Source organism: Mustela nigripes, chromosome 8 (assembly GCF_022355385.1).
Source record: "Mustela nigripes isolate SB6536 chromosome 8, MUSNIG.SB6536, whole genome shotgun sequence".
NCBI lineage: Eukaryota > Metazoa > Chordata > Mammalia > Carnivora > Mustelidae > Mustela > Mustela nigripes.
Window position 1 is genome coordinate 41,667,639 of NC_081564.1, and position 12,459 is coordinate 41,680,097.

The 12,459-nt window shown below is 37.2% G+C and overlaps 1 protein-coding gene across 4 annotated transcripts in view; it reads left to right on the plus strand.

Moving 5' to 3' along the window:
• The window catches only part of YES1 (YES proto-oncogene 1, Src family tyrosine kinase), a 66,370-nt gene that overhangs the window by 25,376 nt on the left and 28,535 nt on the right, over positions 1–12,459 (plus strand). Inside the window, exon 2 of one of the 4 annotated variants that reach the window (XM_059409298.1) lies at positions 9,306–9,389. The exons of the other annotated variants lie outside the window; for them this stretch is intronic. Coding sequence (XP_059265281.1) covers positions 9,383–9,389 — 7 coding nt within the window. The 5' untranslated portion in view covers positions 9,306–9,382. The remainder of the gene's footprint in view (positions 1–9,305; positions 9,390–12,459) is intronic. 4 annotated transcript variants of the gene reach the window in all.

Below are 12,459 nucleotides of genomic sequence, written 5' to 3' on the forward strand. Positions count from 1 at the left end.
ATCCTAACTCCCAGGACCTGTGAATGTATTAAGTTACATAGCTGAGGGGAATTACAGTTGTAGATGGAATTAAGGTGGCTCATTTCTGATTTTAAAGTAGGAAGAGCAGCCTGGATATATCCAGGTGGGTACAGTTTAGTAACAAGAGGTTTTAAGAGTGGAAGAGAAAGGCAGAAGAGTCAAAATTTAAAAACTTGCTCTTAATCCAAGAAGAAATTAGAAACTGTGCTTAATAAATGTCCTATAGACACTTAAAATTGCAAGAAAAGTTTTTGTTTTTGTGCCGTATTTGTGACAAAATGTGTCTCAACATAGGCATTTTTGCCAATAAGAAATTTAGGAAGACTCAGTTAATTTAGTATTCCTGTTTTCTTTAGTGTAAATAGCTTCTGTTTATTTTGTTTATTATTAAAAGAAAGAGCTAAAAAACTTTGTTAATTGTATATTACAAGTATATTTTTTTAAGATTTTATTTGTCAGAGAGAGAGAGAGAGAGAGAGTGAGCGAGCACAGGCAGACAGAATGGCAGGCAGAGGTAGAGGGAGAAGCAGGCTCCTCACTGAGCAAGGAGACCGATGTGGGACTCAATCCCAGGACGCTGGGATCATGACCTGAGCCAAAGGCAGCTGCTTAACCAACTGGGTCACCCAGGCGTCCCTGTATATTACAAGTATTAATATCAGGTGAAAAAATAACCAGTAAATGATACTACATAAAGAAGCTTAGAAAAATCGGTTTAGTGAGGGAAGTAGATATGTTAACTCACTCTGTTTTATGCTGATTTTCCCAATTGAATAAGTTGAGCTCTCAGATTTACTTTTGTTATAACCTTGGATCTATACTTATTGCTAGAGAACTAGAAAAGGTTATGTGATTATTTTTCCCAAATGTTTTTATAAAATCCATTTATAAAGTGCTTTATATAAGGTTTTCTGTTCAATTTGGAACAAGATAGGAGAAAGGCAGTTAGAGTGTGCTAATTCACATTTTAAAGGGTGTTTTTTGAAATCTATTCCCAACTCTCATTGAATCTCTAGCTAGAAGTATACTATATAATTTGAAACTTTATTAGAATATCCTTAGATTTTTCCATATATATATATACACACACACATATGTATGTATATATATACACACATACACATAGTATACATATAGTATGTATACTATATGTATGTATGTATACATATGTATGTATATATGTTCTTACATATATACATACAGTATATATGTATACATATATATGTATATATATATATAATATACGTGCCTTTATAGTCTGTCTGTATTTTTTTTTTTAAAGATTTATTTATTTCAGAGAGAGCACTAGAGCAAGTGGGGGAAGGGGCACAGGGAGAGAATCTTCAAGCAGACCCCTGGTGAGCATGGAGCCCAGTGTGGGGCTCAATCTCATGACCCTGAGATCATGACCTGAGCAGAAACAAAGAGGTAAACACTTAACAGACTGAGCCACCTGGTGTCCCTTTAGTCTGTCTTATATCATTAGCTGTTTAGATCAGAAGTTCAGGGAGTTAGAAATAAAGAGAATAATCCTTTTTACATGTTTCATGTTAATATCACGTTTCCCGTACATATAGAACTTAAATCAGAGAAGTATAACTTAAAACGTGACTAACTACTAATATATTCCTATCATAGCTAATTCACTGAAGTAAAATAATTCTTGTGAACCATTAATAGCATTTACTTAATGGATGGAGTAGTAAGCCCTGAGTGCTTTGATTGCCTAGACTCCCTCATTTTCTAAGACTTTCTCCATCTGCCATGTTTCAGTGGTGATCCCATTGGCTTGAGGAGTCTGGGCTAGAATCCTTTAGTTTAGTAATGTGGAGTTCATACTTAGAATCCCTCATCTATCTCTAAAATGCAGATCTATATCTTGTAAAAGTTCCCCTTTTTGCTTTAGCTACCTTTAGTCAGATTCTGTCCTTGTAGCCAGAAGAGTCTTAACCAGTGCAAACACTTGCCTTTGTTCGAGTATGTGTTAGCTGTTCTCTGTTTGTCAGTTAATTGTCACAACCTTGCAAGACAGGTATTATTAATCATTAAAAAGAAAAAGAAAAAGAACTTAGGGTTTAGGAGCAATTTAAGTAATCTGATAGAGGATCACAGTAGCTCAAAAGTGAAAGAACCAGGATTGAAATGTAGGTCTAACTCCAAAGTTAGTTCTTAACTCATTCACTCTAAGAATACTGGATATCAGCTGTGGGCTAGACAGTAGGCCAACCTACAAAAGAGATAAAAAAAAATTTGCTGTCCCAGAGTTTATAGTTCAGAGGAAGATAGAGACAAACAGGCAGTGACAACTCAGGGTAGTGAATACGTGGGGGAGGGAATAAAATGTGCCTTAAGAGCACTTGAGAGGTCAGGGAAGATTCCTCGAATGTTTAAGGCCTAAAGATTGGGTATTCATAAGTCAAGCATAAGGGAAGGTAGATTTTGCCAAACATTTGTGAAAAGAACATGGTGCATTTGAAGATTTAAAGAAATTCAGTATGTAGGGAGCATAGAATGTGGTAGATGAATGGAAAGATGAGCCTGGAGAGGTAAATCAAATTATTCAGGGCCTTCTATTTCATATTTAGTTATTTGTTCTTTATTTTGGGAGCAAGAGGAGGTTAGGGCCATTGAAGGAACCTGTTGATCTTTAAAAACTGTCAGTTATTTTGAGCAGGAAAATGGGTGTATTCGGATATAGCAGAGCATTCCAATTTGGGACACCAGGGACAAGTCAAGATCAAAGGAGAAGAACCTTACCTTGTAGAGAAAAGGAGAAAGTTGGAAGTTGAACAAAAGTCTTTTATAGGAAATTGAGAAGTCAGTGGTGATGGTTTCTCATAGGCTGAGTTGTGGTATTTTTATTGTCTGAGTTTGTTGCTGTGCTAAGGAGAAATTCTTTCCTTCTCCTATTGAAGGAATAAAGTAAGCTTCTGCCTATTGGGAATGTGAGGTATGTCTCTTCTTGGGACCCACAATCTCAAGCCCTAGGGCAGAGAATTCCCCCTCTGGCCTCCCAACTCCATTCAGTTTCACACTTCTTATCACATTTTCTTTGTAGAAAATGCATCTTCACACTGCAACCATAAAAGACTAGAGAAACATTAACACTAGGGGTATGGAAGTCAGTTAAGGAAGTTTTGCAATAGTACAGACAGTAAATGATTAGTAGCCAAGTGAAGTAGTAATTAGTTGGAGAAGTGGAAGAATTTTGGAGATTATAGAGTCGTAAGGTCAGGTCCTGGTGACTCATTGGATATATGAGGTATGAGTTAAGAATGACTCTGAGGAGTCTGATTAAGGCAGTATGTACTTACCATTCACTGAAACACGGGTGACAGAGAAGAAGGGTGGGTTTTGATGGGAAAGATGGCAGGTCCCATTTTGGAGATGGTAAATTTGAGATTCCTGGAAGGTGTTCCAATGGTTGCCCAGCTTAAAGAGCCTCCTATAATGAGTAGTGGGTGTTTTCATCTTCACCCCTCATTTCTGGGAGAGAAATGAGGTACATATGTAATAAGTTTATTTTAGAAAATCTGGGAGACTTTTTCTGCTAATTTAAAAAGTAAAATCATGTTCTCTTGCAACAAATTGCTAGAAAGTCATTGCTTGTCTTTGCCATTCTACTGTATAATTACCATTATTCTGTAGACTGCAGAAGAAAAAAGAGGGCTGTTTAAAGCAGAATTGGTATTTAATATATACATTACCTGGTAGAACTACAGGCAATTGTATTGGCATTGATTTTGAGAGACAGGCTAAGAAAATTAAACAATATACAAAACCATACTTTTTTATTTGTTGAGGATAGGATAGAATTTTCTTTTTTCTTTTTTTTAAAGATTTTATTTATTTATTTGACGAGATCACAAGTAGGCAGAGAGGCAGGCAGAGAGAGAGGAGGAACCAGGCTCTCCGTGGAGCGGAGAGCCCGATGCAGGGCTCAATCCCAGGACCCTGGGATCATGACCTGAGCCGAAGGCAGAGGCTTTAACCCACTGAGCCCCCAGGTGCCCCAGGATAGAATTTTCTTAATGAAGGTTAAAAATTAAAAATCTTTTAATATTTGGTAATTAAAATTTTGAAAAATTTAATTTGTATCAAATTCTAACAAAATAAACTACATGAGTAATATATCATCTTGCTTGAGAAAGGATATTATGTAGGAAAATAAGCTAAAAAGGACAGTGTTTTAAAAGAACATGTTTTGGAGTGCCTGGGTGGCTCATTCAGTTGAGCACCTCTCTTTGGCTCAGATTGTGATCCCAGGACCTTGGGATCAAGTCCCTCATCTGGCTCCTTGCCCAGTGGTGAGTCTGCTTCTCCTTCTGCCCCACCCCTGCTCGTGCTTTCTTTCTCTCTCTCTCAAATGAATAAAATTAAAAAAAAAAAATTTGTGTTCTCTTTGGCAGCACATACATTACAAATGTGTTTATAACTTCTGTACATCTAAAATTCAAAACAAAGTTTTTTGTAACTGGAAAAAAGTGGTTTTAGATATATATATATAATATGCACAAATTAAATTGTTGGGTATCAAAACTTACTTTTTAAAAAAAGATCTTTGTTACTCCTATTACTAGGAATATTAGCTTGAGTATGAGAGGCAAATATATAGCTTCTGCTAATTCCTGAGAAAAGATTAGTAGTTGAACAGAATACAAGACCTGTACCAAAAGGTATCAAAGATCAGGAAGGTTCCTAGCTTTTGAGAATTATAACAGATTAAATTGATTACTTCTTGCCTTACTTCCCAGCTCATCTCTAGCTATGCTTCCCTTCATGTGATTCATGTGACTTCTTTTGGTTTTTGAAGTACATCTGATTATTCCTTGCTTGTTAACTTCTAATGCTGAAAGCTTCCTCTCCCCAAATTGTCTGTATTAATTTCACGTGTACAGTTTTTTTTTAAAGATTTTATTTATTTGACAGAGATCACAAGTAGCAGAGAGGCAGGCAGGGGGGGGCGGGAAGCAGGCTCCCTGCTGAGCAGAGAGCCCGATGTGGGGCTTGATCCCAGGACCCTGAGATCACGACCTGAGCTGAAGGCATAGGCTTAACCCACTGAGCCACCCAGGTGCCCCACACGTGTACAGCTGTATATTCAATTTATATACCAATTAAGCTTCTAAGTTTTAAATGTATTGGCCAAAACATACATTGAAACTCAGGGTATTGTTACAGCAAAAGCGTGGTGGAAAGAAATTAAATGTGGGGGAAAATTAAAAGACTTTCAGGTCAATTTTATACATTTTCTAAAAATATGTATCTAATTTCTCCTGCTCTTTAGTCTTAAGTAATATCAAATTATTTACTATAATTTAAATGACAGTAGTAGATAAAGTGAAAACCTGAAAGAATAAAAATTTTTAAGAGAGGGGGTGCCTGGGTGGCTCAGTGGGTTAAGCGTTTGCCTCAGCTCAGGTCATGATCTGAGTCCTGGGATCGAGCTCCACATGGGGGATGGGGGGTGGTGAGTCTCTACTCAGCAGGGAGTCTGCTTCTCTGTGCTCTCCCTCTCTCTCTCAAATAAATAAAATCTTTTAAAAAAATCTTTTTATGATAGGTATAAAATCAGCTTTTTTCCCCCCCAAAAGTTGACTGAATTTATTTTTTTTTTAAGATTTTATTTATTTATTTGACAGACAGAGATCACAAGTAGGCAGAGAGGCAGGCAGAGAGAGAGAGAGAGGAGGAAACAGGCTTCCTGCGGAGCAGAGAGCCCGATGCGGGGCTCGATCCCAGGACCCTGAGATCATGACCCGAGCCGAAGGCAGCAGCCCAAATCACTGAGCCACCCAGGCGCCCCAGTTGACTGAATTTATAGAGGGAATGATGGCTCATGTGCCTTTCTGCAAACAAACGGTTTTTAATAATTGCCTAAAGTGGCCAAAGGTAATTAACTTTTACCTGGGATCTTCATAATTCAGATCTGTTTCATGTTGAATATAGTAATTTTTTAAAAATCTTGAACTTTACATTAAGTTGTAAGTGATTTTTATTACTATAGCTCCTAATACATTTTAAGTATTCTTTACAATTTTTTTTTTAAGGTTTTATTTATTTATTTGGTAGAGACTCACAAGCAGGGTGAGTGGTGGGCAGAGTAAGAGGGAGAAGCAGGCTCCCTGCTTTGCAGGGAACCCAACTTAGGTTTTGATGCCAGGACCCTGAGATCAACCTGAACCAAAGACAAATGCTTAACTGACTGAGCTACCCAGGCGCCCCTTCTTCACAATTTTTTACATATTTTCTACATCAGATCCTTGTTATGGCTGATCTATGCCATTTTTCATTAAAATAACTATAGGGAACCACTAAGAATTTAGAATGAGCAGACTTACTTTTTCTTTAAAGTCAGTTGTTAGTGTATCTAAAATGAAACAAAGCAAAACAAAAGGTAGAAAATTGCTATCAGTGAGCACTGAAAGCTCAGTTTTCCATTGCTCACATTTTCTGTTCTCCCTTTGACTTGGAAAATTAAGTTCTTTGTTTGCTTTTACAAGACAAAGTGCACGCCCTTTAGTAGTCTGCTGTTTCCTCCTTTCCATCCATGTTTTCTATTCTTTCCTAGTCCTGCCTGCCTTTTGTGCTTTATGCTAAAGGGAGGAGATTTAAAAGTGAAAGTTAAAGAAAAATCATCCCTCATGTTTATGGTCTGTAGAGCACTGTGACCTGTGGAGAACTGATCATTTCATATCTTATGATTAATTCTATAATTACTTATTATCTAATTTATTTCTTTGGGATTTCTTACAGATTTAAAACTTAGTTGTAAACTGGAGCCATCTGGGCAAAATGCCAAACTATTATCCTCCTCCCCCCACCCCATCACTGGATACAGCATATGATGTAATAATTGCTTAGCTTTCTAGAATTAGTGTATAGATAAAATGTACATTTAATTTTTTTAACAGTTTAAAAGTATGTTAAATTGAGAAATATTAATCACTATTACTAATAAAACAACATGGTCATGGTGCAGAGCGGTGGGGTACCGTTTTCATTTAGCTTGTATTATAGGTGGGGCAGTGAAGCTGAATGCCAGTAGTGTCATCATGTTTGTAACATTTTCTAAAGGGCTAATATTTAATAACTTATCAAAGAACAGAAAATGGTATACACAAGGCTTCCCTAGAGGCCCTGTGTGGGTATTGGAAAGAAGGTAACCTAGAACTCATCTCTGTGAGCAAGTCAGCCTCCCCAGGCTTCAGGTTCCTTATATGATGTAGAGATTATCCTTACTCTTATTAGGATTATTATGGGATCAGATTAAGTGATAAAGTACTTTGGAAACAAGGCATTGTCAAAGTTTAAAATATTATTAAAATGAAATACCTTAACACGTGCTGCATTGTGCTACCTGCTAATGACTGAGCCAGATGCATTAAGAGATGTATCAAATATGTTCCAGCTCTGTTAGTCACACTGTTACACAGTAAGTTCAATAGGGTAATTCTGATATATGACCATCCGTATATATTATAAAGATGAAATACATTTTTATCTGACTTATGGAATTGATAAGTTAGGAAATGGTTGGAAAACCTGCAAGTATTTGTAGAACTGTTTCTATGCTTGGTCTTTTTAGGGAAAACAATTTGTTTGGTTTTTGGACAGAATTATTCAGAACCATTTTCAACATTTTTGTGATGGGGTGCCTGCGTGGCTCAGTTATTTAAGCGCCTGACTCTTGATTTTAGCTCAGGTTATGATCTTGGGGTTGTGAGAGCAAGCCCTGTGTCGGGCTTCATGTCAGCGCAAGTCTGCTTGAGGTTCTCCTCATCTTTCTCCCTCTGCCCCTCCCCCCACTCATGTGCGCACTAGAGTTCTCTTAGTAAATAAAGTCTTTTTTTTTTTTTTTAAAGATTCTATTTATTCATTCGACAGACAGAGATCACGAGTAAACAGAGAGGCTGGCAGAGAGAGAGAGGAGGAAGCAGGCTCCCCGCTGAGCAGAGAGCCCCATGCGGGGCTCGATTTCAGGATCCTGGGATCATGACCTGAGCTGAAGGCAGAGGTTTTAACCCACTGAGCCACCCAGGCGCCCCAGTAAATAAAGTCTTTAAAAAAAAGATCTTTGTAGGGCGTCTGGGTGGCTCAGTGGGTTAAGCTTCTGCCTTTGGCTCAGGTCATGATCTCTAAGTCCTGGGATGGAGCCTCACATTGGGCTCTCTGCTCAGCAGGGAGCCTGCTTCCCCCCTCTCTCTGCCTGTCTCTCTGCCTACTCGTGATTTCTCTCTGTCAAATAAATAAAATCTTAAAAAAAAAAAATCCTTGGGACATAGGCTGTTCCTGTTGCTGTTTATTCTGGCCTCCTCTTTCCTCTCATTCTTCTATGTTGTATTTCAACACTGAGCTACTTACGGTTTCAAAATCCACTTTATTCTCCCTTGTCTGTGGGCTTTTCCTGCTATTTCTGCCTAAAACACAGTATCTGATTTCTGTAGTTAACTTTTAATTTATTTTTATTTTATTTTATTTTTTATCTTCCCCAGCCCTTAAGCCTGTGTTTTAGAAGTTTAGTATTGATGGGGAAAGCAGGTTAGGAAAGTAAATTGGGGAGGTTAACCTGAAATACTTTAATAGATCTTTATAAAGTCTTTATAAATCTTTACTTTGTAAAGATTATTAGATAGTCAACGTGTTAGAATTTCAGTAGAATTAGAGGTTGAGAATCACCATAAATTGCAGATTATGAAGCAGAGTTGTAGAAATGGAGGTGATCTGAAGGCGAAATAAGCATTCATTCATATGTTCTTAGCTTTGTACTAGGGGGATAGAGGAGTGAAGGGGATAAAAATTTTACTCCTCTGATATTTAGAAAATATAGAAAATGCTTATATATCATAAGAAAAAGATAACCCTATAGAAAAGTGAACAAATGTCTTGAACAGGCATCTGACAAAGGAGAATGGCCAATAAACATTTAAAGGCACTTGCTTCATTGGTAATTGTCACATCCACCAGATAGATTGAAAATGCCAAGCACTAGTGAAGATGTGAAGCAGTGGTCACTCTCATACTCTGCTCTTGGAAGTATAAACTGATACAGCCACCTTGGAAAACAGTAGTGTATACTCTGTTCAGCAGTGTTCAGCTGTATGTACTCTGACCCAGCAGTCTACTATAAGGTGTATTTCCAGTAGACTGGTTGTTGGCAGTACGTTTCTTGATCTTAGTGTTGAGTTACATTGGTATTCCGTTTCTGCTAATTCATTGAAGTGTACATTTGTTATGTTTATTTTTCTGTGCATGTGTTATACTTTAATTTTTTTTTTTTTCAGTTTTCTTTTTCTTATATTCTGGAGAGGGGAGCCATCATTATCATCAAAATCATCACAATGATAGCAGACATTAATATATGCCAGGTACTGTTTTAGGTGCATTACAAATAACTCATTTAACCCTCAACAACTCTTGGAGGCTTACTTTTATTATCTCCATTTTGTAGCTGAGGAAACTGAGGCATAGTAAGGTTGAGTAACTTGCCAAAGTTTAACCAGCTAGGTGGCAGACTTTGAACCCAGATATTCTGTCTCTAAAGTCTGTGCTCTTAACTACTGTGCTGTACATCCAGTAAACAAATAAAACAGTCTGTGTGCTTAGCCTTTGTGTTTTATATGTTGATAAATGACATCAAGAAAAATAAACCAGGTTAAAGGAGAATAGGCAGTGTTCTGGGGAGTGTGTTGTATTGCTGCTTCATATAGGTTGGTCAGAGATGGTGTCATGGAGTAGGTGACAGTAGCACAAAGACTTAAAGAAGCTGAGGGATAAGCTGTGTAAGTATCTGGTAGAAGAGCTTTCTAGGCAGGAAAAAGAAAGTGCAGTGATCTGAGATGGCCCATCTGAAGGATAGGAAGAAGTCTCTGTGGCAGCCCTGGACTGCCACAGTAGGAGATGAGGTTAGAGAAGTGACTGGGGCTACATAGTAGGGGGAGCACTAGGGGTGTGTGTCCTAGAAAACCAGGTAGAAAAAGCATTTTTAGGAAAAGAGATGATCCCTGTGTCCGGTGTGGCTGACACCTCAAGTAAGATGAGGACTGAAAATTGACTATCGGATTAGCAAGGTGGAGTTAATTGGGGACCTTAATGGACAGTTTTAATGTAGTGGAAACAGCAAGCATAGTCAGAAATCAACATTTTAAGCAAGTATGCAAAATATAGGGGAGTTGGAATAAATTTTGCTAAAATAATTTGGGGGGTATATGGAAAGAAAAGAAGTGGGAAAGTTGAAATAGGATTATCAAAGTCTAGTGGTTTGAAGAAAGAGAATGCCTGAGTGAAAAATCTGGTAGCATTTCTTGTTGTTGTCACTACTTTAATCCTTTATTTCCTTCAGGAATTTGAGACAAAAGACAAATGTAATGGCCCCGGTTTTCAAATACAATAATTTACATTCTTTTGGGGGATGACAGGACAGCCATATGAGAAACAGTAAAGGGACCATTTTACTTCTCTGCTCCTGAGAATTTCCCTCATCAGAAAAACTCAGTATTTTTAGTTTCACACTTTTTCTTGCCCAATTATCCAGGGAAGATGAGAAAGTAGTTGAGGCGTGATGAGGAATCAGGGTAAAACTTTGCATATACATTTGCCTCTTGAACAACTTAGGGTGTGGGGGTGCTGAGCCCCAACCCAGTAAAAAATTCATGTATAAATTTAACTCCTCCAAAACTTAATGACTAATAGTCTACAGTTGACCAGGAGCTTTAAAATAGCATAAACAATCAATTAACACATATTTTGGATGTTATGTGTATTAAACATTGTATTCTTACAGTAAAAAAAAAAAAGTTAGGAAAATCATAAGGAAGAGAAATAGTTACAGAACTGTAAAAAAAAAAAAAAACTGTGTATAAGTAGACTTGCACAACCAAACCTGTCTTTTTCAAGAGTCAATTGTATTAACATGATTCTAACACAGAAATTTATTTCAATTTGAAAGGTTTTCACTTTAAGTATATTTTACTAAAATGGGCATCTGTATAGCTAAAAGCAAGAACTTATGCTAAGCTGAGCAGACAGGATGGTAGCTTCTAGACTCACAGTCTCTTAAGGAGAACCATGAGGTGGGCACCTGGTGACCAAACCATAACTGGTCCTCAAGTTAGGGCTTTTGCACACTCAGAAATAGGCACCTCAAGCAGTGGCTGTGGGAAATTGTGGGAAAGTGGAATAGACCACAATTGAATAAAAATTCTAAGTAGAAGATACAAGGTAGGGAATAGCTATCCCAAGCAGAGCAAATAGTTGGTTAAAGCATTAGGAATACTGAAATAGCGATGCTGAATCCACATATGATAGGGAAATAATAAACTCCTAGCAATAAAGTAATGATAACCTGCTGTCAAGATGTGCATTCAGAGTGCAACACCAGCCTTTTGGGATTAATCTGTATGATCAGATTTTTCTGTAGTTTCTGACTTTATGAGATTTTTAACTTCTCCCCATTACCATTTTTATCTTTAGAAAAAACCCCTTCTTGAGTTCAAAACAGCCTACTGAGCCCTAAGCTGAGTATAAATTTTAGATTTACCATGTGGGCACATAAGGAAAATGATACTTTAAAAATTATTTTTCTTTCTTAAAATTAAAAAGAAAATCCCACAGAACATTTTAACCAATTATAGTAAAATATTTAAAATGTTCATTTGTTTAAAGTGATCATTATTAAAGAATAAATCTGTTATATAAACTGAAGTACAAATTTATTTGGAAATTAATACTTTCTGCACTTTAATGATATTAGAACCAGGGAATGAAATGTTTTTTCTAGGAATTAATTTTTAAGAACATTTTAAGTGGCCATGATGGATTTGCCAGCTCCCTCCCCCCAAAAAACCCTAAAAACTGAAAATCTGAACAAAATATATGAAACAACTGTTTTCAGATATTGGATAACAGCAGTGCAGGACTGTGATTCCTGAAATAAAGGAAACAAACAAGTGAGCCATATGGTCACCTAATCACCCCAACTTCCTGCCTAGAGGCACAGTCTGAATAACAGAGCAGGGAGAGGGATCTTGGGCAAAGGACAGTGGTCTCAACAAGTTGAGGAGACAGAGACCATAATTCATGGAGGCTGAGGCAACTGAAAGTTGCAGGCAAAATTCCAAAAGAAGGACACTATGTAGGAAAATAAGTCTAAAAGCTTCAATAGGAGTCTGTCTGACTTTTTATTTCTCTCTGTATTCTGGAATGTGTGTGTAGAATGAAACTATACATCCAGGCAAAGAGTTGATCAGGTTGGTATGAGCTAATAGCTCTTTTAAGGTCTTAGCTGGTGGGGAAGCATTTGATTTTTTTATAGCTAGAGGGTGAAGTCCTTGTTGGCGGTTGAGAACTTTTAATAGAAATCCCTAAGGCCTGTGGTACTAAAGTACATTAATAAATGTTATGAGTAACTTTATGCTAATATAAACTTAACAATTTGGA